The following is a 27,326-nucleotide window of genomic DNA, read 5'->3' as shown; positions in this document are numbered from 1 at the left end:
CAACAGCTGCCACGCCCCGGCCGTTCAGAGCACAGACCAAAGTGTCACTCTGTGATCAGATGAGATGCATCTCGCCTGTGGGGGGGGGCCCACGAACCACATGCATGCACGTGTTGTGGGCGGAGCCGACTGCACTCCACAACTCGGCAACTCCACAGTCGTGGGGCACTTAGACAAATTACACTGCCAGCTGACGGTTGTCTGCAGACTGATGTCGTGCCAAGAGTGCCACTGACCACACATTTTCTACGTGTCAAACGAGCGGTGTTAGATGTTCGCGCGTGTCAGTTGAAATTTGGCTGGCACCTGCCGCGAAAGGGATTGCTGGTTCGCACAGTGCACACTCTGTCTTTCAACCGCTGGTGTGCGCAAATAGTTGTACTTGCACACGATTCCTGCTTCATGCGCACTTCGACCAAACTTCGCACTATGTGTGAAGGGGCCCTTATAAAGATATCAGTGTACATGTATATGTACTACGCCATATATTTTAGAATATCATGTGACTCTTTCTGTACATCATATGATCTGTAATAGCCGAAAAGGTGGCCTTTTTGGTATCGTCTGAAAAGTCACTTTGTGGACCTATGTAAAATGTCATTGTGATTTGTCTTTTTTTAAATACACTTTTCCATTAAGCATATTTTCAATTTACTCCTTCAAATTGTGTCATTTGGAGAGTAATGGAAACCTGCTTAGTGTGCCTGGCATAGCCTAGCTTGTTAACTGTGGTGCTAGCTATAGACTTTCTTCTTTTGTTCAGGGCTGGTGTCCCTCTCTTAGGAGGAACCCCTCCCTGGGCTCTCTCCGCCACTTTTTATCTCTACCCAGATTCAGCTATGCGTGTCCCAGGTGGCGGGTGATGTCATTTTGCCATCTTGTCCATGGTCATCCTCGTTGTCTTTTCCACTCATGTGGTGTACATTCAGTCACTTTGACAGTTCATCAGTTATCCTTGAGATGCACAACATGACCGGCTCACCTGTGTGTGTGTGTGTGTTTTTTTTATGGTTGTAATGATGTTGGTGTCGCCCATCTGTTGCCGGATCCAGGTTTTCTTTCCTGATCTCACAGGGTGATGCCGAGCATGATCCGCTCCATCTTTCATTGTGCCACCTTGTTTGTTGATGATGGTGTTGTTCAGTGGCCACGTCTCACTGCCATATGTCATCACAAGCAAGATGTTCTCATTCATTACTTTCCTGTTGATATTTATGCTGGCCTTGACACTCCTCATGATGTTGTCTACCTTGCTATCCTTCTTTTGGTCTCAGGAAGAAAGTCACCATCTCTTGTCACTGTCTTACCCAGGTAGACATAGCTGTCCACCTCCTCAGTGGCTGCCCCATTTACAGTGACTGCTGATGGGGTGACGTGGTTATTGAACATGGCCTTGGTCTTGCCTAGGTGCATGTTGAGGCCGACTGGTCTGCTTGTGTTGTGGATACCAGAGAGCATGGCTTCGAGTTCCTCGGATGAGTGAGCTATCAGGATGACATAATCTGCGAACTCCAGGTGGGTGAGGCACTCTCTGTCGATGTTGATTACTCTGTTCTCCCAGTTGATCTTGCCAATGATGCCATCTTGCAGCGAAGACATGAACAATTTTGGAGAGATGTTGCCGCCTTGCCTTGCTCCTCTTTCCAGTCTGATCTTGTTGCTGTCCTGGTGGAGCCTTAAAGTTGCTGTAGCACCATTGTAAAGGTCGTGCAGTATTGCAATGAAGGTTGGGTCAACTCCTTGATTCTCCAGAGCTTTGAAGAGCGGGGTGAACATGATGGAGTCAAAGGCCTTCTTGTAGTCCACAAAGGCAAAGCAGAGCAGTATCTTGTACTTGGCTTTTTTTTTTTTTTTTTTTTGCAGTCGACTTTCTTGGATGTGATCGACTGTGGGGAAACCTGCCCTGAAACCTGCCTGCTCCCTCACTTGGTGCTGGTCTAAGATGCATAGCATCCTCTTCAGAAGAATCTAGGAAAATACCTTGTACACAACAGGTAGAAGGCTGATTGGCCGGTAATTCTTAATGTTGACTGTATCACCTTTTTTATGGAGGATGACTACTGAGGCGTTCTTTCAGCTCCTGGGGACTTGGCCATCGCTCAGACATCTATTGAATAGCTGTGTGAGCATCTTGGCGATATGCTCTCTGCCATCCTGTAGAAAGCCAGTGACATTATCCTCACCAGGTGCCTTGTCGATGTCTGATCTCCTTTTGTTGGTAGAACTGGAGGAGGTGGTGGATGGTGAGTTGCCATGTAATTACTATTTACAAAGCACTGGTCCTGAGATCTGGTGCTGTAAAGCTTGGTGTAGAACTCTTCACACCTCTTGACCATTCTATTAAGGTTCTCTTTAAGGGTGATGATGTTGTTCTTCCCTAAACACTGCTTCCTCTTGATGTTCTTCAGTCCTTTGTTGTCTTCTAAAGCTTTGAGCAATAGACTATATAATAAAATACCCAGTATCAATAGACATTTTTATAACATGCAAAGATGCATATTGTTATAAAGCCTTTCATGGAACATTGTTAAACTTGTAGACATTTGATTCTAACCAGTTCGAGAACGATCATTTTAAGGCGAAACTCAAAATTGGAAATGCTGAAACAGTAATTCTGCTCAGAACAGATGGATTGAAGTGGTTTGAAGACAATCCTGATTGTGATGTGTCCCGTTCAGTCGTCCCGTGTGGCGCTGACTTCAGTTGCTTAATGAAATTGCAACACAGGTTGCTGTATACAGCTAATGTAGGCAAACTTTTAACATTTCATTGATAATTCAGGCAAATTTAGTTTGGGTTTTGCAGCTAGTTTTCAAGAACTTAATAAAATTTAAAAAACGTTTATTTAGTGTTCTTTTTAAGGCACAGCATAACACAGGCACACTTTACAGTTACAATTACTTGTGAATCAAATGCACCACAGAGTTACTGTATAAAAATCATTTCAATATGTCATTTATGCCTTTACATGAAAACAAAAATTAAACTGTAGTAAAATATATTTTCAGCACAATGAATGTGAACACCAGGGCAGTGTTACAGTTTGGTGGTGTCAGAGAGGTCTGCATGGATTTCATCAAACTGAATGTCTGTGAACGCGGGGTTGTCGGCTCCCAGTTGACGATCTGCTGCAACCTTTTCTGTGATGTCAGATGGCTGTAATGAGTTGAGAGTGTTAAGTGACTTTTTTAGTAGCCTATTTCAAAATATTGTGCTACATCATGTCCACGGTATCTACACAGTCCTCAAACAAATGTCAAAATCTCTACCTCTGAGTCACTGAAGCAGCTGAAGCAGATCAAATCGCTCTTCTTCACGAACAAATCAGGGTTAAGCTTCTCTTGCTTGCATCCACCTAAAAAGTGTCAGATACCCTTAAGGTTTCTTCACAATTGTCTGTGATTATGTGTGTATTATTAAACATTTAGTGGAGGTTAAGTGGCCTCACCTGTGAATATGCTCACCAGTAGACCAATAATCATTGTGGTAAGTGTACCCAATGGAGCAAAATAGAGGTAGGACAGAGAGTACCAGGTTTCTGCAAGAACTGGTCTGACACTGCCACACAAGCAAAATATATTACTTTTTTGTTCTACACATAATTTATATTTTTTTCCAACATTACCTTTATTTTAACAACAACATCAACAACAAACACTTCGCAAAACTACATATACGAGTATACAGCCACACAATTAAAGATGTGGTACTGGTATACACATAGTTGTTTTAACACTCACTCATCAGAATCAGAAGCTTTAGCAGCAGCTTTAACATTCACTCATAGAACACCCCCCCCCCCCCCCAAAAAAAAAAAAAACACCCATATACCCTACATAATTTGGTTGAGGTTTATGCTTATTATATTCCAGTCTTTGCATATTTCCTAATGTTTAAGAATTATAAATGGAAGGAGAGAAAAAACTTGACAATTTCTGGCACTGCAGACGGCCGCTTATGTATCCCCAGATGTTTCCATCAGAATTGATTGATCTGTCTGTTCTAGATAACTTAAAAAGGGACCCCAGATGTCCTCAAAGAGTTGATCATTTGCCCTGAGAAAATAAGTATTTTTTTTCTAAAAGCAGCATTATACATAATTCTGAAATCCATTTACCTGCACTCGGCTCAATCACATTTTTCCACGACAATGCAGTCACTCTTTTAGCTATTAAAAAGCCTACATCTAAAAAAAAAAGTTGACCCCTTATGATCTTATAGTTGATTGGTTCTATATACCCAATATGAAGAATTTTGGATCTAAAGGAATTTTAATGGTTATTATATCCTGAATGCACTTTCTTACCACTTCCCAGAACTTCTTTATTTCAGAACACTGCTATATACAGTGAAAAAGTGTACCTTTGTCTTTTCCACATTTAATACATGTATCACTGTTGTATTTGTATTGTTTGTAATTTATATTTAAGCAGTTTTCATATCTGCTCTTTATGAGTTTAAATTTGGATTTTTAACCTCTCGCTGCGTTAGTTAATTTGGAAATTCTTCCTCGACCTGTACAATAAACAGTCTAACCAGTGGAGGCCACAAGAAAGTGCTGTGTATTTACTGTTAATTGTAGGCCTGGAACCAACCATTATTTTCAGGTAATCTGTCCATTATTTTTGTGCAGTAATTGAATAATCATTTAGTTTATAAAATGTCAAAATAATAGTTCTAAAAAATGCCATTTCCATTTCATGGACTGATGAACTGCTTGTTTTGCCTGACCATCCATCCTAAACTCCAATATTATTTAAATTTGCAGTTGATATATAGGGGACTTCCTCTCATAGTCCTAGTCAAGGACTAAACCTTTAAGGCCAAAGGTTTGACCACCAAGGCCCAGGCCAAGGCTTTGACTGCTTCATGTCAAGGCATTAATAGAAGAAAAACAAGTAAGTCCGATATAGACCTTGAAGCTCATTGGTGCTTGTGCTTATTCCCAGATTCCATAGCATAAAAAGGCAATAACTTCCCCTGGATGGGACGGCAGTCCATCACAACTTACTTCCCCAGCCAAGGCTGGTACCCATTTACCCATTGTGACCAGGTTTATGACCAGATAACCAAGGCTTTGAACCCTCAAGCTCAATGCATCCAAGGTCTGTGTGTGTGTGTGTGTGGGGGGGGGGGGGGGGGGGGGGGAGTCCTTAAGACCAAAGTGGAGCATCAAAGGCTTCGAACAGTGATTTCTAATGGGGAGAACACCAAGCAGCACAGCAGACCTTCATCCTTGTTTTGAACTGGTTGAATTTGTTAGTTACCCTGCTGAACAATTTTTATATGTACTACTGCAACTACTAAAAATGCAAACAACCTTTTATTTGTAAAAGTACATAATATTGCATCTAAATGACCTACACTATGTACAAGTATGAGGCACACTTAAATTTTCATAATTATTTGCTAAATCTCATGTTTCAGTTTGTTTTTCAGGTTTGAATTTGTTTTTGCCTATCACATTTTACTGAGCAAATTCAGTAGTGTGAGGCTAATTATCACAAAAGGCTCCTCTTTGCTTTCATTTGATGATGTCAGGTTCCCTTTATTCAGTGGTGGGCACAGCTAACCAAAAAGTTAGCTTCAATAACCATTAATCCAATACTTGAAAAGTTATCTTTTATGACTCTAAACCAGGGGTAGGCAACCTGTTCCAGAAAGAGCCATGAGGGTGCAGGTTTTCTTTGCAGCCACTGACTCCACCAGGTGATTTCACTGATTAATATCACTTTGAGCAGATGGAATCAGTTAATCAGTGAAATCACCTGGTGGAGTCAGTGGCTGCAAAGAAAACCTGCACCCTCATGGCTCTTTCTGGAACAGGTTGCCTACCCCTGCTCTAAACTGATAAACTGCTAAAAAAAAAAATGTATCTTTATTACAGATAACCGACGCAGCCACATCAGATCACACTGTCGGCTTCTGATAAACCAGTTTCACTTTCATTTTTTGCTGCTGGGTAAATTCAAGGATCACAAACACATAAGAATACACGAAAAATGAATGAATAAAAAAATAAAACCCTAAACACTCATCATCTTTCAAAAGCAGTAAAACACAGTATTAGAAGTCACAGTTTATCTCGGTATTAGATACACCGTCATTTACGAGCTAAAAAGCTGCTGCTTTTTTTCACATGCTTTCAACCCTGCGGCTTAAACAACCAAAATACGTCCATTGATACATTGACTGGCAGAGTAAAAGACACATAGTAAATATAAATTCCTACCTGTTAGTTTCAGTGGGATTCATCTGAATAAGTAATCCACATAAAGCGTCCTCTTATTTTTTAAATCCAAAACAGTGTCTAAAGGTGAAGAAAAGTCCTTCACTCTGTACACAGCTGCACTGTGAGAGCTCCTCTCCCCCAGTGAGTTTTGGCGATTAAATTACAGCCAAAAAGAAATAAAATAAAATAATGTTAAAATTAGTCCATTTTGTTCTTGTGTTGAGTGGACTCACTCACTGTAACATCCAAAGTGAACCTGAACTACACTACCTACAATGCTCCCTGCGTCGACCGGCCAAACAGGTTTTGCACTTGATGACGTCATCAGCAAGCGACAGCCAGCCAGTCTGCTACAAACACACAACAGAGGGACTAAAATGTTTGATTTTAGGGTTTACAAATGTTTTTGACTGTTAAACTTTGCTCAATTTACCAGCAAAAAAATGTTATCGGACTGAAAGTTATCAGAACTAAATTTATCAGAAGACAATTGGTCTGATAATGGTTTTAAAACTTATCTGAAAAGCTAATCCACTAGCAAAAACGTTAACTTCGATAATTATCTGTTATCGAATTAGCTAAACTGTGCCCACCACTGCCTTTACTGCAGTCATATGAATGAATGAATGAATTTATTCAGCACACAGAACAAAATGGCAAATTAACCTCACAGCAAAAACAAAGAAAACAATCTGACAAAGCACCATTGACTGAAAGGGTGTAGGCAGAAGCAAAGGCCTATAAACGCCCAAACAGATCAAATCCAGGCTTGCATCTCAGATGTACCTTCTGGCAATTTGTAGCTAAACTTTCAGGTCGTCTTTTTAAGAAAATCCTCCTCTATACCACTTCATCATGAAGATGGATAACTGGTGATACAAAATGCAAAGCTTGCACTGTGCATAATTTCTCCAATCACAGCCACGTAAGCCTATAACTTCTTCTGGGTTGTCTGCGTGTCTTGGTGGCTTTCCTCACACTTCTACTTCTTGCACAGTCACTCAGTTTTTGAGAACTTTCTACTCCATGCAGATTTACCACAGAGTGCCGTATTGTTTGTATTTCTCTGTAATTGATGTAAATAAAGTCCAAAACATATTCAGTGGCAGCTTTACCATCAGAGAGCCTCGTCCACAACTACCACAAAAGACTCCAAGCTGTCATTGATGTTAAAGGGTGCAATACACAGTAAGAACAGGGGTATGGAAACTTTTGATGAGGTTCATTTGGGTAGTTCTCTTGTCATTTTGATTTAAAAAGAGGAAACAAAAAAACATTTTGTCGTTCATATTCTCTTAAAAATGGCCAAAAAAGCAAAAATTCTGCCACGGTATGTAAACGTTTGAAGTGTACAAACAGCAGTGGACCATGCACAAACCCCCCCAAAAAACAAAATAAAATCAATAAACCTAATTCATCATGCTATAACAAGTAATTAAATGATTTTTGTAGAGCCTTTTGAAGCCAACCAAGTTACCAAGCAACGCTGTTGTTATCTGGGCACACCTTTAACAGAAACACGACTTAATACTGTAGTTCGAATCTTTGATTTAAAAGGTTATTTTTTACTTTAAACATAATTTGTATTAAGCTATAGTTAATCAGGTCCCAAAATTTTAAAATGTTTAAACAGACAAACAATGGATTTGTAGGCTCACAATATGGTTTATTACTAATAATTCTTATGGCTTTCTTTAGTAGTAAGAATATTGAATTTGGATATGTTTTGTAGGTAGTTCCCCAAACTTCAATGCAATAGGTCATGTAGGAAACTAGTAATGAATGATATAAAGTAACTAATGACCGTTGGGGGAGGAAGTATTGTGCTTTATACAAAATGGCAATGAACATACCTATTGTGCAGATAACTTGCTATCCAATCGTGAGCTAATCCTCTGATACCACACTTCCATAATTTATCCAATAATAAGGTGTGATCTATGGTATCAAATGTTTGCTGTAAGTCGAAAAAAACCCATACAGTATATTGCTTGTTTTCAAATGCATTCATATGTTCCACAAAATCAATCACCGCCAATGAAGCAGTCTGATTTTTTTTTCTAAATCCATATTGCTGCTCATTTAGTATGTGATTTTTGGATATAAAATCATTTAACCTCTTAATAGATACCTTTTCCAGAATTTTTGAAAACTGAGGTAACAAGGAGATTGGCCTATAGTTTGAAAAAACATGTTTGTCACCGGATTTGAACAGCGGTGTTACTTTAGCTATTTTCATTTTGGAAGGAAATCTCCCAGTCATTAATGACAAATTACAAATATAAGTTAGCGGATTAGCAACACAATAATATTTTTATCAGTAACATGTCAAAATTATCTCAATCTGTAGATTTTTTCTTTTTAGTTTATGAACTACTCATATATAAATTATTTCATATTCATCAGTTTCTCTGATAAACATTGAATCTGAAGGGTTGTTTCTTATTGTACTGTTATCCCAAGAACGCATATTAGAAGGTACTATTGAATTTGCTAGGTTTTCCCCACATTAGCAAAATAATTATTAAAATGATCTACTATGGCTTCCTTTTCCTTAACAATTGTTTAAGTATTTGTGTAAAAATATGTTGGATAGTCTTTGACAACTCTTTTATTTTTGATGATTTTGTTGAATAGCTTCCAAGTACCTTTAATGTTTATTTTATTTTTTCCAATAAATCACTGTAGTACTGCCTTTTGCAAGATCGCATAATATTGGTAAGCTTGTTTTTATATGTCTTGTACTTGCTCTCGGCCTCAAATGTTCTGAGTTTTAAGAATTGCTTGTGCAAAAAATGTTCTTCTTACATGCATTCAGCAGTCCCTTTGTGATCCAGGGTTTAGCGGCATTTTGTTCATTACCAAGTTTTAACGTCAGTGATCAATGTTTATTGTATGAATTGAAAATAATGGAGGCAAATGATTCATATGATTGATCAATATCCTTGGTATAAGTGTCACGCCAGTTTTGCTGCATTAAATCCATTCTCAGATTTGCCATAGATTCCTCTGTTATTTTCCTTTTGAAGTTTGTGATTTCAGTATGTTCAATTTTATCAACTAAGGAATTATAAGCAACAAAGACTGGCAAGAGATTGCTAATGTCTCATGTATATGAATTGTTACAGCAACTGTTTGGACCTTTATTGGACATGACTCACTCTGGCGTAATGGTCGGGGTCACTGGACTGGTCCACGGAGGAGTTGTTGTGGAGCTCAGTGAGTTGTTGCAGCCAACAATGCTCAATGGCAGAGGATCTGTTTTGTCAGGTGTGGGTTGGTAAATCTGAGCTCCAATTCCCACCCACAGGGACAACACTAAACCAACAAGCATTCCTACAAGTCCTCCCTGCAAAATATAGGAAAATTCAGTCAACTAGTTCTTGGGTGTGTTGTGTCCAGAAAGTTTTTTTAATCGCTGTAGGTTTTTGGTCATTGGACTCCAAAGAGGCTATACAGTATATGAGTACTAGAGTCTCGCTAGAAATTCACTCAATAAAGGATAATTGTGTAAAAATATAATATATATGTCAATGTATTGTAATGGTTTTAGGAGCCGTGCTGCGTTAAACACAGCAGCAGCAGCCCAGCAGTGCATCTTAACAGTGCAGATCGTGTAATTTTCACCACTAATATTTGGGAATGTGTGGGTGTCAGAGTAATTTTAATACTTTCCTGACGTGATTTAATGTTAATTAATTTTACTGGCTCAATATCCAGGTCAGAATGGCATTTTAACACATATTTTGCAAGCATTTTTCTGAGTGTGTTCAGTCGCCCGCTTAGGAGGTGTCATGTCGCTGTCCATGCCCGCGTGTAGTGGGCAGCAGTGGGAGTGTGGACTCTAGTAATCATATATAACCTCTTTGTTAGACTCATAGGTGGAGCATAAGAGGAAGTACTCACTTTTGAATTTGCTGTGTGGAAAAACATGCCTATTAGGTAAAGACCAAGAACAGGCCCACCGATCATGCCAACTATGGACAGAGCTGCCTGAGAATAGAGAACAGTCACACAGTATCACTTGTAGTTCTTAATATTCAGCTCACGGTGGTGCAGCAGAGCAGCTAAAGGCTGTGCTTTGTCGAGGAGGTTTACCTGCAAAATGCTTCCCATCAAAGAGGCAACTCCAGCCATCCCAATACACACGGCTCCAAAGAACACACCTGGAATGTATGTTTGTGAATAAGATGATGATGTGAAACAGGTTCAGTATTCTAAAAAGAAATTAAACGATGCAGATCCAAAATACTTTGGGATATTCATTGATGCAGGGTTTTATAATAATTTTAGCAGAGAAGTATTCATATGTAATCTAAAAGCCTGTCTGGGTAACATTTTGAACTCGGAGAAGAATGCAGTCTTTGGTTGAATGTGTACTTAAAGGGAAAATGTTAGCCAACACCAGCTTTCCCTGAGTGAATGTTATTTCCCCCCAAACTCAAAAACCAGTACTGCCACCTTTAACCCCCTCCCAGTCCCCTCCAAAAAAGAAAAAAAAAGAAAGAAAGAAACTAACCAGATTCTTGATACAAATCCTTTAAACTGCTTTGGAGGAATTTTACTCTCTGCATGATTGTTATAATGCAGGGGTTTATTCAGGCGTTACGTATAACGCCTTAATAGATCACATGTCTAAATCTCAATCTCGCCTCTTTGACTTTGACTCCAAACCGTCCCACCTGAGCTGTCCCTCTGATATGTTCATTCCTAATCTTGTCCATTCTCGTCACTCCCAAAGAGAATCTCAACATCTTCAACTCTGCCACCTCCAGCTCTGCCTCCTGTCTTTTTGTTAGTGCCACCGTCTCTAAACGGTACAACATAGCTGGTCTCACTACTGTCTTGTAAACTTTCCCCTTCACTCTTGCTGATATTCTTCGGTCAGAAATCATTCCTGCCACCTTTCTCCACCCACTCCACCCTGCCTATACTCTCTTCTTCACCTCTCTACCACACTCTCCATTACTTTGAATAGTTGACCCCAAATATTTAAACTCATCTACTTTCACCACTTCTACTCCTTGTAACTGCACTATTCCACTGGGCTCCCTCCCATTCACACACATGTACTCAGTCTTGCTTCTACTGACTTTCATTCCCCTGCTCTCCAGAGCATATCTCCACCTCTCCAGACTAGACTCAACTTCCTCACTACTCTCACTACCGATCACAATATCATCTGCAAAGATCATAGTCCAAGGGGACTCCTGTCTGATCTCAACCGTCAACCTGTCATCACGACTGCGAACAAGAAAGGACTCAGAGCTGATCCTTGGTGTAATCCCACCTCCACCTTGAATGAGTCTGTCATTCCTACTGCGCATCTCACCACTGTCACACTATTCTTGTACATGTCCTGCACTACCCTAACATACTTCTCTGCCACTGTCAGATAGCGAATTGGAAGGCAGTGAGTACGAATTCCTCGCAGAGTCTGGTGGCTTACAGCCGTATCAGTTTCAACCAATGCCAGAGGGTGATGAATCAGAAGAAGAAGCGAGCTCATCAGAATCTGAAGCTGCGGAGGAACAAGGGACGGGTAACACACATTGGTGTCAATGCAAATGCTGTGATCATACATGGCTGAAACAGGCGAACGAGTGTCTATGCTGCCACAAATGTATGAAAACTCGTGCACTTGCCTCTCTGAAAGAATTAGGTAAGTCTGGGAATGCAGATCTGTTTGTAGGTCGTGTGGCGTGATGTGTAGATTTCTGTGCCCATGCTACGTCACAGCAGTTCTGCAAGCGATCCGGGAGATTTTTTTCTGATTGGTTAAAATTGTGTTAGTGGCGGCATTTATGAAATCGTCGATGATGGATAAATTCTGCTTAAATGCCGACTTTCGTTGGCGGTATTTAAGTTGTAAGAGCTCCTTATTTTCATTGATACGCATCAGTCATTAGTTTATAGCACAGTCTATCTTCCCAGCTGTATTTTATCAGTGAATTTTCTCTGCCTTTAACATTGTCTTCCTTTAAGATGACCCCAACACCATTTCTCTTCTTATCCTCACCATGATACAACAACTTGAACCCACCACTTATGCTCCTGTTCTTATTTCCCTTCCGCTTGGTCTCTTGCACGCACAATATGTCTACCTTTCTCCTCTCCATCATACCAGCCAGCTCTCTCCCTTTACCAGTCATACTGCTAACATTCAGAGTCCCAACTAATTTGACTCGGCAGAGAACCGCGCAGCGTTTGGAGCTCTGCAAACGGAGCAGAGGACAATTCTTGTTTCTTTCCTGCAACAAGACAAGAGTCGCAGTTACGGACTTTAATCCACACAAAAGTGACTCACGATTGACATTTTTAAATGGCTTTGAGAGGGGTTAAGAAGCAGACTTGTCACTTCTGAGAAGCAGTGAAGCGATGAACCAATGAAGCAGCAGATCGACGCACTGATTTGTTGTTTCAAGCTTCAAAGTGGAGCCGTAACAGAAGCGGTTGATTACAGACCCGCTGCAGGGTCTGTACGTTGATTACAGACCCGTTGCAGGGTTTGTAATCAACGTAAAGAAATGATAATTTTCCCAATAAAACACCCTCAAAAACAAGTGCCGCTCTGAAGGACCGATAAGGGACTTGTTAAGCAAAAAAGCTATTGATGTTGGTGGATTGAATCGTTTCTTAACGATTCTTGAAAAGAACCGGTTCATGATACCCCTCCCTTGCTCCCCCCCGGGTTCTTCACTATTTGAAAACCACTGCTGTAGGAGGTGTGGCGTGGAACTGTATCACCAGGCTGTACCAACATTATTAAACATGAAACTCACCTCCAGCATGGAACCATGATCGCTTCACAGCACACAGGAACCAAACCACAGCCTGTGGTGAAAAGCCTCACCTGGCTACTGTGTGCTGAAATAACCACGCAAAAATTAAATCCCATGTGGTAGTCCAACCGACAACACAGTGTACAGAGTTGTGTTGTGCTCCTGAAGTGAGTAAAAAAGAAAAAAGAAATTGAAGTTCCCTGGAAAGGCTGCGTCTGACACATGGTGTCTCGGCCCACTGCCAGTAAACTTTCAGCAAAGGTGTCCAGTGGCACTAAGGTGTCACTTAGTGGCTCAAGCAGTCTTTATGAACACACACAGACACACAGCTGAGTGATAATTTCAGCCCCACACAAGTGTGCGTGGCATACACGCACTGCGCACTTGTGCACATGTGCATGAGGAACACAGCAGTGCTTCCCACTCTGGTCCCTTATTTGCATCCAGACGTATGGACATCGGGCAGTCTTCAGCGCCTTTTATGGCCGTCTGACAGCAGTCTGTGTCATCTACCTGTTGTCTACATGCGCTTTGGATGCCATCATGCAGGTGTGGACGAGGTAATCTGGCTGCGTTCTGACACTGCTGACCACGCCTCTTTCTTTCCCAGCTACATCCAATGATACGAATATTTGCCGTTTCGGCCTGGTTCCTGCACATTCTTGATTTGTGTGATTGGAGCTTAACTCGTGTGCAACAGAAATGATGCCGTCATTGGTTATTTGTCATACAAGTGATGCAGTGTTACTGCAACATTGTTGCAGACTGTGTGACAGTTTGCAATTACAAATTATATATTATACAGTCAGATTCCTAAGCAGTTGGACAGTCACTACCTTTAGTAGATCATTAATTTAAATTTAAATTTAATTAATTTTAATTTAATTAAAATAAAACAGTCTCGATGTGCTTAGCTTACTACAGTAAAAAAAAAAAAAAAAATCACATTTACTATTTTACCGGAATTACAGCCATTTGTACGGCTGACCCATCCATTTTCAGAGGCCATATGTTATTGCACAAACCAAATAAAAGGATTATTGTTAATACAAATCATGTCAAGTCAGAGGAAAGATACATGAGCATTTCCAAGTCACTTAATGTCTTAGACTTCATTTATGTCAGTCATTAAGAAATACAAATGTTTTCAAAAACTGAGGGGTGAGTGAGGGAAACCACAACTCTGAAGGAGTAAGGAGTGCAGCATTTCATTGTACTGGTTGTCCTTACTTGTGCAATGAAAATAATGTTGAATCTAATCTAATCTAAAGCTGGGCATACACTGTACGATACTTTCAGTCTTTGTACTCGGCTCCAGCTCAAGGTGTACGACAAAACCGCAGGGTGTAAAAGTTCAGAGCACACGATTTATGTTCTCACACTATACAGCCTGATGCTCTGATACAATCTGACTACTCACATTGTACAACCCCTGGCAATAATTATGGAATCGCCGGCCTTGGAGGATGTTCATTCAGTTGTTTAATTTTGTAGAAAAAAAGCAGATCACAGACATGACACAAACTAAAGTCATTTCAAATGGCAACTTTCTGGCTTTAAGAAACACTATAAGAAATCAGGAAAAAAAATTGTGGCAGTCAGTAATGGTTACTTTTTTAGACCAAGCAGAGGGGAAAAAAATATGGAATCACTCAATTCTGAGGAAAAAATTATGGAATCACCCTGTAAATTTTCATCCCCAAAACTACACCTGCATCAAATAAATCAGATCTGCTCGTTAGTCTGCATCTAAAAAGGAGTGATCACACCTTGGAGAGCTGTTGCACCAAGTGGACTGACATGAATCATGGCTCCAACACGAGAGATGTCAATTGAAGCAAAGGAGAGGATTATCAAACTCTTAAAAGAGGGTAAATCATCACGCAGTGTTGCAAAAGATGTTGGTTGTTCACAGTCAGCTGTGTCTAAACTCTGGACCAAATACAAACAACATGGGAAGGTTATTAAAGGCAAACATACTGGTAGACCAAGGAAGACATCAAAGCGTCAAGACAGAAAACTTAAAGCAATATGTCTCAAAAATCGAAAATGCACAACAAAACAAATGAGGAACGAATGGAAGGAAACTGGAGTCAACGTCTGTGACCGAACTGTAAGAAACCGCCTAAAGGAAATGGGATTTACATACAGAAAAACTAAACGAAAGCCATCATTAACACCTAAACAGAAAAAAACAAGGTTACAATGGGCTAAGGAAAAGCAATTGTGGACTGTGGATGACTGGATGAAAGTCATATTCAGTGATGAATCTCGAATCTGCATTGGGCAAGGTGATGATGCTGGAACTTTTGTTTGGTGCCGTTCCAATGAGATTTATAAAAATGACTGCCTGAAGAGAACATGTAAATTTCCACAGTCATTGATGATATGGGGCTGCATGTCAGGTAAAGGCACTGGGGAGATGGCTGTCATTACATCATCAATAAATGCACAAGTTTACGTTGATATTTTGGACACTTTTCTTATCCCATCAATTGAAAGGATGTTTGGGGATGATGAAATCATTTTTCAAGATGATAATGCATTTTGCCATAGAGCAAAAACTGTGAAAACATTCCTTGCAAAAAGACACATAGGGTCAATGTCATGGCCTGCAAATAGTCCGGATCTTAATCCAATTGAAAATCTTTGGTGGAAGTTGAAGAAAATGGTCCATGACAAGGCTCCAACCTGCAAAGCTGATCTGGCAACAGCAATCAGAGAAAGTTGGAGCCAGATTGATGAAGAGTACTGTTTGTCACTCATTAAGTCCATGCCTCAGAGACTGCAAGCTGTTATAAAAGCCAGAGGTGGTGCAACAAAATACTAGTGATGTGTTGGAGCGTTCTTTTGTTTTTCATGATTCCATAATTTTTTCCTCAGAATTGAGTGATTCCATATTTTTTCCCTCTGCTTGGTCTAAAAAAGTAACCGTTACTGACTGCCACAATTTTTTTTTCCTGATTTCTTATACTGTTTCTTAAAGCCAGAAAGTTGCCATTTGAAATGACTTTAGTTTTGTGTCATGTCTGTGATCTGCTTTTTTTCTACAAAATTAAACAACTGAATGAACATCCTCTGAGGCTGGTGATTCCATAATTTTTGCCAGGGGTTGTATGTTCAAACACCATGCGTCAGACTCGTGTTTCCGGAAGCAAAACGGAAACAGAAGCTTTTGTCACTGTTGTTGTTGTTGTTTTTTCAAATTTTATTTACATTTCTTATTTTTACAAAACTCTCAATGGGAGACATCAAATTTATAAAAAAAATAAAAAAATAAAAATAAATAAAATTCAAGACTTTACATGAGTTGAAGAGTAAAGCCGTGGTCACAACCCACCGTACTTGCACGTGCGTGCAGTCTACTTGCAAAAACGTGGGCTAAATTTGGAGATCCGTACTTCGTAAGTACTGCCTCAGTACGAATTTAGGAGCACACAGACACACGCAGACACGCCGTAGAGGTTTTAGTGCATGCAGAACTTTCGCTGAGGTCAGGCTGCGGATTCACCAGCAGTACAGATGACGCACATTGTGAGTACTGCCTCAGTACTCATTCAAAGCAGCACATTTTCATTCAATTACTATTGAATTAACCAAATCAATCTGTACGTAGGCAGTACGGATTTGGAGGCCAACAGACTTGCATGCACAATGCAGCTTCTCACTTGAACTTGGACTTTATTTCCAAAGGTCAGCAACACACACTCCACAGCTTCAGTCTGATAACTAGCTTTAACTTTTCGAGGCAAGTAAACACTCGTACAACTGACCGCTGCAGGCTGGACATGCTCATGCATCGCCGACGCCGAAAAACACCTGCTGCTCCGGTCCCGCTCATAAAAAAAGAAAAGCGACACCCCCCCCCCCCCCCCCCAACACACACACACATACACACTGCATTATTGTCATCTCTCTTTATCGTTACGCTCCTAGAGACATGCGTTGAACGTACTCCCTCCCTCCTCTTGCTACTGCCTCCGTACGTTTTCACAAAAACGTAGTGGCCGTGGCATCCACAGAAAACGTACGGCGAAAAAAAAATGCACGGTGGGTTGTTACCGGGGCTTTAGGGGGGAAAAAACAGAAGCTGCTCTCCCAGAGAGATGATCACTGTTTATGCTCTCTCCAATTCTGCATCGGTGTTTGCACATGTGCAGTGTGAGAGGTTGGGGTAAATCGGCTCGTAGCGCTGCTTCAACAGCGCGATACCCTCACGAGGGCCGAGCAGAATATCAAACAGGTTTGATTTTTATCTGACCATCCGATTGCCAATGGGGAGGTGGTCATGAGAGGTTAAACGCAGCTCGTTATTCCATGTATATAACACGATGCATGACGCAGAGATCCAAAAAATTCTCGCACGAGTGAAAAATCGGCTCAAAAAGGGAAAAACCCAGCTTTAGAGGCTTCTGTGGCTGTGACTGGAGAAACTGCATAATGCAACTTTTATCTGTTGTATAATCACTCACAACATCCTCCTTCTGCAGTCATTTACTTTTTCAGAACTACCTACTCCAGACTGTATTTCTTAATACACAATGTAAAAGAGATATTTAGTGACCTGGAAAGGTTTGCATATTCGTCCTGACTTGTCTAAAGAAAAAGCGGTAATTTCCTATAAATTCAACATGTAAAGACATTGTTAGACTTTTGTTCAATATCTGGCCATTTTATTAACTATTTTGAGGATCATACAAAACTTTTATTTATTTTAAATCATATATTTGAAGTACAGGTGTGCCAGTATTTTTGACCAGGACTGTACATGTATGTTTTTGTGAAGCTGCAATAATATTTTTGCACGACTTACTCAGACCCATGTTGAGCCACGAGACTTGTTTATCAGTGAAGTTTTTGTACAGTGGAAATACAAAGTCTTCTACAGTAACAGCAACAAGGGCGTTGATGCTGGAAGAAACAGTGCTGAAAAACAGACAGTGATACACAGTTAGTCAGTGGAAAAAAAGAATCAATTATTGCCTAAATATAGAGCATTTCCATTCACACACCAATGCCTCTGCCAAAAGATGTTATTTATTTACATGTGTTGGTTTATTCATAGCATTACTCAAAATCCAATGGAATGCACCTGTTTTATATAGATATAATTTACAACATTTACAGTAGTTGCAGTCAAAGGGCATGTTGGTGAATGTTCACTGGAAGCAGCATAATTGAGGTAAGGCAGTTCATTCTTTTCCACTATCCATAATCTTTAAGAAATCTTGGGTTGAGCAGTGTTCTTGCTGTCGTGTTAAAATACACATTTTTTCCGTGTTTCCCTCAGGCCTCACCTCAGGGTCCCGCTGTATGCAGCAGCCACAAATAAACCAGGGATTCCGGGGTAAGCTGCCAGAATATCCATCACAAGGTAGGGAAGGAGCTGTTTTACAAACAAACCATTTTTTACTGCTGTAGTCAAGTGTAGTTGTTGAGGAATAGACATGTGGTAAAAGTAAGTTAAAAACTGCAGAACATATTACCTGGTCAGGAGTGCTTATGTCACCGTTGGTGAATGGATCACACTTCTTATAAATGGAGAACATCGTGAGACCCGAAAATACAGCCAGGCTCACGGTTACCCACAAGCCAACCATGTTCACATACAAAGACCTAAAGGAAGAAAACTGTTGTGAGACACGTCAGTGTGCGCACAAGCTCTCAGACCCTAAAGCTGTACGTGCTGTTCAAGAACACTCACATTTTGGCATGTCCTAAGGTTTTGCAGGAGATGTAGCGCTGCACCTGAGACTGGTTGATTGAATAGACAGACATCCATAGCACACTGCCACCGATTACAATGGTCCAGAAAGTATGGCGCCTCAGTGGGTCTGGGTCAAAGCTGACAGAATGTCAATAAGTTATCATTTCTTTTACACTGGAAGCAGGCATCTGTATACCAATAATATGGCAAATCGTAAATGGACTGCATTTATATAGCACTTTTCTATTTGCATCAGCAGCTCAAAGCGCTTTACAATTATGACGTGCATTCACCTATTCACACACCAATGTCAGGGTGCTGCCATGCAGGGTGCTCACTACACACCGGGAGCAACTAGGGGATTAAGGATTTTGCCCAAGGGCACTTAGTGAATTTCCAATCTGGCTGAGTTTTGAACAAACAATCCTTACACTTAAACTTAATTAACCACTAGACCATCACCTCCCCTCATATGGAAGGACACAGTCTAGTTTTTCTTAATTGTGTCATATTGTGTATTCAAATACTTTTAATACAGACAAGTGTTATTTGTCCGTATTTTATATTTAACTGCTCAGTCTGTTTTATTGCAAACATAAACAATACAACCTCAAATCAGAAAAAGTTAGGACAGTATGGAAAATGCAGAATAAATATATCTAAACTTAAAACCCACAGTGATTGGATGTTTTTCTGGTCAACTTCACTTTATTTGTTAATATACATCCATTCCAGCATTTATGACAAAACATTTAAAACAAAAAGTTTGAATAGGGGCAATTTAGGGCTATTACCAAGGTTCAAAAAATATTAAAGAATGATATTTCATACAAGTGACATCAGCAGATGATTGTAATAATGATATGGAACAAAAGTCGTATCCATGAAAGGCCGAGACACACAACATAGAAATTGTCCTAAATAGCGCTACAAGTGGTTCTTTGGCTCATACTCGCCAAAGCTGGTTCAAAAAAGCAGGGTCTGCCATGGTACGGGGTTGTCTCGGTGTGCTTGGCAAATGTGCACTTCCATGTTGACTACACACATTACAAAGTTATGGCTGGGAACGGATACTGGACTGATCTGTCTGCAGTCCGGACCTTTCCTCAACGGAGAATGTGTGGCGAATTTTGAAATACAAAAAAACGCAACAGTGATGACCCTGTAGTGATGAACACCAACATGTGTTTGCAGAAAGAATGGGACAAAATAACACCTGAAACAAATCATTGCTTGGTGTCCTATGTGTTAAAACATCAAATGAAATGGCAACTAATGAAATGAATTTGACCAGGAAAAACATGAACCCTTTAGGTTCATACTGTCTGGAATGAAATAAAAGTCAAAGTTAAGGTAAGACACAATATGTTGGTGTTTTTTGCATTTTTCTTACTGTCCCAACCTTTCCTGATTTGGACTTGCAAAATAACTGCAGAAACTGCAAAAAAATTGACTCAACACACAAAACTGGTTACCTCCCAACTTTATAACTACAAAGTTTCATACAAAGGAGAGTTATGTTTTTGGCTGAGTTTTCAGTGAAGGTTCTCGGCTGGTCACTCAACATTTCCGCACTTGGTCTGCCGACACTAACCAGTTAAAGTATACCAAATTGTTCAGTCATATTAATAATGTCTGAACAATGTATTGTAGTAATACTACTACTGAGCCAGTAATGCAGAGATGATCTGTAACATCACACAAGATCTTGTTGGATTTCTGCCATACTTCATACACGTCCCACAAAATAATGGGCAATTTTACATTGTGAGTTTTTTTTTAAAGATAGCCTGTCATAAAGTAGTAGTACCTTAGTACAGTGTTAATCATAGCCTCACACTGTTCGAGCACTGTTTCATATAAATATGCTTTGATTTACTCAAATGCATTTAGTCGTCCTCCATTGTAAGCATCTTCCCAAATGTTTCCTAGGCCTTTCTGCAGGACAGCGCCTTGAGCGATAACAGCCACAAATCCAGCCAGCATGACCACCATTTGAAGCACGTCGGTCCAGATGACTGCTTTTAGACCACCCTGAAACAAAATCCATGTTAGAGTCAGTGTAACTCAGCCCCACAATATTCTTCAATGTCACACAGATTAAGTTGTAGAGATAAACCACACAACAAAGTGCATTAAAATGTAAAATTATCTAAACCATAACCACCATAATAACACTAATCACTTCATTGCTGTCACTACTTCATTTGATATACATCTGGTTGGTTTATTTACATTTTGTAATATATGCTACCAACCAAAGTGCAGTAGATGATGCACACTACTCCTGTAGCAACCAACACTCCCCACAGGTCAAGTCCAGTGACTGAGAAATGAGAAAAATACTTTAATTATACAATAAATCTTCTTAAAATAAGTCATCCAATACAACTGGTAAAGGACATACCAAATACTACTTGGCACTCTTGCGTTGAGCACACAATTCTGAACAAATGAATGAATGAATGAATTTGTTTATTCGGCACACACATGTACTTAACAAAAAACAAACTTGTGAAACAAAGACGAAAAAACGCAATTTCCCAGTTTGTTGGGCCAAAAGGGTGTAGGCAGAAGCAAAAGCTTATAAACACCCACCCCTTTTACCATTTACTATACACACACACAGATATATATATATATATATATATATATATATATATATATATATATATATATATATATATATATATATATATATATATATATATATATATATATGTGTGACATTCCACATCCCAACAGCCAGGGGCTGTGAGCATGGACCGGGCCGCCGGGCCACCCGCCCTCAGCCGCCACCCAATCCTCTCTGCACCCAACCCCCATGGCCCCCTCTGCAGGTGGTGAACCCACAGGAGGGCAGGCCCACGTCACTCTTTCGGGCTGAGCCCGGCCGGGCCCCATGGGCTAAGGCCCGACCACCAGGCGCTCGCGCGCGAGCCCCAACCCCAGGCCTAGCTCCAGGGTGGGACCCCGGCTCCGCCATACCGGGCAACGTCACGGCCCTTGATCTTTTACTGGTCATGGAGGTTCTGAACTGCCCTTAGTCTGACCCGTCACCTAGGACCTGTTTGCCTTGGGAGACCCTACAGGGAGCACAAAGCCCCCAACAACATAGCTCCTAGGATCATCCCGGTACGCAAACTCCCCCACCACGATAAGGTGGCAGCTAGAGGGGGAGCTGAAGAAGGAGTCCTACTTATCTTTGTTGGTAGGTGGGACCCCAGAGGCAGCTGACAGGTACCAGCAGGCCAAGCGTGCCGCAGCCCGTGCGGTCGCAGAGGCAAAAACTCGGGTCTGGGAGGAGTTCGGGGAGGCTATGGAGGAGGACTATCGGTCGGCCTCGAAGAGATTCTGGCAAGCCGTCCGACGCCTCAGGAGGCGGAAGCAGCTCTCCACCAGCACTGTTTACGGTGCGGGTGGGGAGCTGTTGACCCTGACTGGAGATGTTGTCGGGCGGTGGAAGGAGTACTTTGAGGATCTCCTCAATCCCATCGTCACGTCTTCCGAAGAGGAAGCAGAGACTGGGGACTCAGAGGCGGACTCATCCATTACCCAGGCCGAAGTCACCGAGGTGGTGAGAAAGCTCCTCGGTGGCAAGGCTCCTGGGGTGGATGAAATCCGTCCTGAGTACCTTACGTCTCTGGATGCTGTGGGACTGTCTTGGCTGACACGCCTCTGCAACATTGCGTGGCGATCGGGGACAGTGCCTCTGGATTGGCAGACCGGGGTGTTGGTCCCTCTGTTTAAGAAGGGGGACCGGAGGGTGTGTTCCAACTATAGGGGGATCACACTCCTCAGCCTCCCTGGTAAGGTCTATTCCAGAGTACTGGATAGGAGAATTCGACTGATGGTCGAACCTCGGATTCAGGAGGAGCAGTGTGGTTTTTGTCCTGGTCACGGCACACTGGACCAACTCTACACGCTCCATCGGGTGCTTGAGGGTTCATGGGAGTTTGCCCAACCAGTCCACATGTGTTTTGTGGATCTGGAGAAGGCGTTCGACCGTGTCCCTCGGGGCACCCTGTGGGGAGTGCTCCGGGAGTATGGGGTCCGGGGTCCTTTGCTAAGGGCTATCCGGTCCCTGTATGACCGCAGCAGGAGCTTGGTTTGCATTGCCGGTAGTAAGTCAAACCTGTTTCCAGTGCACGTTGGCCTCCGCCAGGGCTGCCCTTTGTCTCCGGTTCTGTTCATTATTTTTCTGGACAGAATTTCTAGGCGCAGCCAGGGTGTAGAAGGGGGTCTGGTTTGGGAACCACAGAATCTCATCTCTGCTGCTTGCGGACAATGTGGTTCTGTTGGCTTTGTCAAATCAGGACCTTCAGCGTGCACTGGGGCGGTTTGCAGCCGAGTGTGAAGCGTCCAGGATGAAAATCAGCACCTCCAAATCCGAGGCCATGGTTCTCGACCGGAAAAAGGTGCTTTGCCCTCTTCAGGTCGGCGGAGTGTCCTTGCCTCAAGTGGAGGAGTTTAAGTATCTCAGGGTCTTGTTCACTAGTGAGGGACGGATGGAGCGTGAGATCGATAGACAGATCGGTGCAGCATCTGCAGTGATGCGGTCGCTGTATCGGACCATCGTGGTGAAGAGAGAGCTGAGTAGGGGGCAAAGCTCTCGATTTACCGATCGATCTACGTTCCAATCCTCACCTATGGTCATGAGATTTGGCTCATGACCGAAAGAACGAGATTGTGAGTACAAGCGGCCGAGATGAGTTTCCTCCGCAGGGTGGCTGGGCGCTCCCTTAGAGATAGGGTGAGGAGCTCGGTCACTCGGGAGGAGCTCGGAGTCGAGCCGCTGCTCCTCCACATCGAAAGGAGTCAGTTGAGGTGGCCCGGGCATCTTTTCCGGATGCCCCCTGGATGCCTCGCTGGAGAGGTGTTCCAGGCACGTCCCATTGGGAGGAGGCCCTGGGGAAGACCCAGGACACGCTGGAGGGACTACATCTCTCGGCTGGCTTGGGAACACCTTGGGGTTCCCCCAGAGGAGCTGGGGGAGGTGTGTGTGGATCGGGAGGTCTGGGCGGCTTTGCTTGAGCTGCTGCCCCTGCAACCCGACTCTGGATAAAGCGGAAGAAAATGGATGGATGGATGGATATACGAGGTATCTTATAAAACTAACCGGCAGTTTTATAAAAAAAAAAACTATATGGATTTGATTGACATGCGATTACACCAATCATGCTTGAACCCTCGTGCGCATGCGTGAGTTTTTTCACGCGTGTCGGTGATGTCATTTCCCTGTGGGCAGGCCTTGAGTGAGATGTGGTCCCGCCCTCTCGGCTGAATTCCTTTGTTTCACACGCTGCTCGAGACGGTGCGCGTTGCTTTATGAAAATTTTTTCTGGATCTGTGAGGAATATCCGAGTGGATACTATTCGAGAAATTAAGCTGGTTTTCTGTGAAAAGTTTAACGGCTGATGAGAGATTATGGGGTGTTTCTGTCGGTGTAAGGACTTCCCACGGACCGGGACGTCCTGCAGTGCTTCCAGACGCCGTCGTCGCCCTGTTTCGACCTGAAAACATCCTAATTTAAGGCTTAATTTACCCAGGACGTCGTGAGAGAACAGCGAAGATTCAGAAGAGGCTGGCATGAGGACTTTATGCGGACATTCCACTGTTTAAGGACATTTTTTAATGAAAGACGTGTGCGCAAATTCGCCGAGTCGTTTCCGTGACGACTCAGCGAATCTGTGTACGCCGCGACAGGAAAAACACCTCTGTGTTGAAAACCATTTGGAAAATAGGCGGCTTTTGATGGCTTTCAACAAGTGAGTAACTGAGAAATTGTTTAACAGCTTGGGCATGTTCCAACTTGTCCGTTAAGGTTTCCAACGGAGGTGTTTTTCCTGTCGCGACCCCCCGTGGTTGGGTCCGGCCCGACATGCGACTCTGCCCGCACGTTCTTTCATTACAAAATGTCCGTTAACAATGGAATGTCCGAATCAACTCCTCATGCCGACTTCTTCTGAAACTTCTCTGTTCTCTGACGACTTACTGGGTCAACAGAGCCTGAAATGTGGAAGTTTTCAACTTGAAACGGCGAGACGCTGCCGCCTCGAAGCGCAGATCGCCGTCAGGCGCCGTGGGCCGTCCTTACAGCGACACTACCAGACCAAAATCTCTCATCAGCCGTTAAAATTTTTACCGAAAACCAGCTGAATTTATTGAATGGTGTCCACTCAGTTGTGCCTTACAGTTTTGAAAAAATTTTGATCAAACAAAGCAGCAGTCTCTGAGCCATTCCTAAACAATGAAAAAATCAACGAGAGGGTGGACGACTCCTCACTCAAAGACTGCCCACAGGCGAATGACGTAACCGACAGGTGTGAAAAAACTCTCGCATGCCCACGAGGGTTCAAGCATGTCTGATGTAATCACACGTGATTCAAATCCATATGGTTTTTGAAAAAAATAATAAGGTCGGATACTTTTCTAATAGACCTCGTATATATGTGTGTATGTGTGTATGTATAGTAATCAGTGAACCAAATGTCTCAACACAACCGAGCACACAACAGTGCACAATCAAAGAAACCAGTAACAAACTCAGTTAACGTAACTCCTCATACAGTAACACGTAATTATACTATTTTTATAGTCTTTTTAAGCCAACTAAAGTACCATATAATTTCATGCTATCAGAACAGTTACACAAACAAATAACACCAAGTTAAAATCTTCATAATCTCTTGAATTAAACAGAAAGTCTGAGTATTTGTGTTTTTGTATATATTTAAAACAAAACTACTTTTCCACAGTTGGTTTATAGATTTACTCAACAGTACGTACGCGGAAGGATGAAACACATCTATGTATTTTGCAACTCGTCAGTACTGTAGTTCTGTTGTGTCTCTGTTGTCTTAACAAAATACATAACAATTAAAGTACTGTTGGGTCGTTTTGGCACTTCTGTTTGGAATGAGCCCTTAATTGCAGTAAGCAGGTATAGAAAATGGATAGATAGATGTTTGGAATGAGAATATGCATCTAAAGCCAATTAAAAATGAGATTTATTTTTTGCAAATTTGTTTCTGTGCTGTTATCTTCATTCTTATAAATCGATATATGAGGGGCGATTGAGAAGTTTTGAACATGACTCAGAAAAAGTAAGCCATAGTTCTCCATCTTCTGCATTCTGAGAAAACAGCATTTCTCGAGAATGTGTGCCGTTTTGTCTGACTGGGTGCAATGTTGAGAGATTTTGGTTTCTCAGAATGTTAAAGATGGAGAACGACACCCTACTTTTTCTCAGACAGGCTCAAAACCTCTCATTCACCCCTTGTATGTTCATTCAGTTATGATGCATAAAGAGTCATATTGTTCAAAAATCAGTCTTTGAATACCTTTTCAAGGTGAAGGAAGTTCAACCTTCATGTTAAACATTCAAATGAAACTCAGACATGTTTGGGCAAGTAGAAATTCCCCTGCTGTAAGTGAAATGTAGACCTGCAGTGGCTCATATCTGAACTCCTACTTGTTGTGAAACCTGCCCACTGACCTGGCTCTTACTTTCTTTGACATGGCTCCATGTTTTGTGGAATAGAGATAGCCCGTTCCTTTGCTGCCCCCACTTCTGTGCTCAGTAGCAAGGTTTTTTTTTTTTAAAGTAAAAATCACAGAAAGGTTCTTTTCAGAGGCATGATCTTGGTGTCTAAAGGTTATTTTCTGTCTCCAACCTGTAGTACCTGTTTTTCATGTCAAAATATAAGTTGAAGGACCAGAAAAACACATAAAAAAACAAAAAAAAATCTGACTTTTGGTCCTGAAAATACAGTAACTATTGATGCAAACAATAAAGGTTGCTTGATGTACAGTTTCTCCAATCACAGTTATAGAAGCCTGTAACTCTTTCAGAGTTATTGTGTTTGTCTTAGTGGCTTCCCTGATTAGTCTCCTTTTTGCAGGGTTAAGGTTGTATCTCACTGGGCTGCAACAACCTGTGAGTAGCATGCGTGAAGTTCGCAGCTGTTCCCCGTCCCCTTGCCTCAGTCACGGGGCGGCACCCACACATCACTTGACTTTTGAACAAACCAAAAAATTTGCAGCAATGAACTCCCTCGACAAATCATCATGCGAGCACCTCGTACTCCTCACCACGAGCTCTCTGCGACACAGAACGTGTACAACATGTGAGACAATGTGTGAAGGGTTGCCGCACACTTTTTTTTTTATATGTATTGACTGAACATTCGAGCAGCCTCCAGCCGCTCCATTCTGCAGCTGGCCAACACCCTTCTAACGTGCACATGTGCTGGGCTGGACGCACAGGCTGCATGAACCAGATGAATTGTGTTTACATCTTTATTTATTTATTTCTGAGGAAAGATGTGGAAATGAAATTTAATGCTCCTGGTTGGTGCACACCCGATGTGCACATGTGAGCTGGATGCACAAGCTGCAAGAACTGGATTCATTGTGTTTATTGATTGATTGTTGATTTTTCTGAGGACAGAAGTGTAAATTAAGTTTAATGCTGCTGGCCGGCAGCAACCCAGAATGGGCAAAACTGCCCAAAGATAGGCGTGCCAAGCTTGTGGCATCATATTCAAGAAGACTTGAGGCTGTAATTGCTGTCAAAGGTGCATCAAGAAAGTATTGAGCAAAG

The 27,326-nt window shown here is 41.8% G+C and overlaps 1 protein-coding gene across 1 annotated transcript in view; it reads right to left on the bottom strand.

Annotated features, from left to right (window-relative positions):
* Positions 1-2,775: 2,775 nt before the first annotated feature.
* Positions 2,776-27,326, bottom strand: part of slc5a8l (solute carrier family 5 member 8, like) — a 37,037-nt gene continuing 12,486 nt past the window's right edge. Inside the window, exons 4-15 of the mRNA XM_034166007.1 lie at positions 20,980-21,047; positions 20,601-20,755; positions 18,719-18,859; positions 18,501-18,630; positions 18,312-18,400; positions 17,828-17,940; positions 10,331-10,398; positions 10,139-10,225; positions 9,394-9,581; positions 3,449-3,558; positions 3,270-3,355; positions 2,776-3,156 (exon numbers count right to left, since the gene is read on the bottom strand). Of these exons, the coding sequence (XP_034021898.1) occupies positions 3,037-3,156; positions 3,270-3,355; positions 3,449-3,558; positions 9,394-9,581; positions 10,139-10,225; positions 10,331-10,398; positions 17,828-17,940; positions 18,312-18,400; positions 18,501-18,630; positions 18,719-18,859; positions 20,601-20,755; positions 20,980-21,047 (1,355 nt within the window). The 3' untranslated portion in view covers positions 2,776-3,036. The remainder of the gene's footprint in view (positions 3,157-3,269; positions 3,356-3,448; positions 3,559-9,393; positions 9,582-10,138; positions 10,226-10,330; positions 10,399-17,827; positions 17,941-18,311; positions 18,401-18,500; positions 18,631-18,718; positions 18,860-20,600; positions 20,756-20,979; positions 21,048-27,326) is intronic.

The sequence above is a fragment of the Thalassophryne amazonica genome, chromosome 3 (genome assembly GCF_902500255.1).
Source record: "Thalassophryne amazonica chromosome 3, fThaAma1.1, whole genome shotgun sequence".
NCBI classification, from domain to species: domain Eukaryota; kingdom Metazoa; phylum Chordata; class Actinopteri; order Batrachoidiformes; family Batrachoididae; genus Thalassophryne; species Thalassophryne amazonica.
Note: the sequence above shows the minus strand (reverse complement) of the source record. Positions and strands in the feature narration are given on the sequence as shown.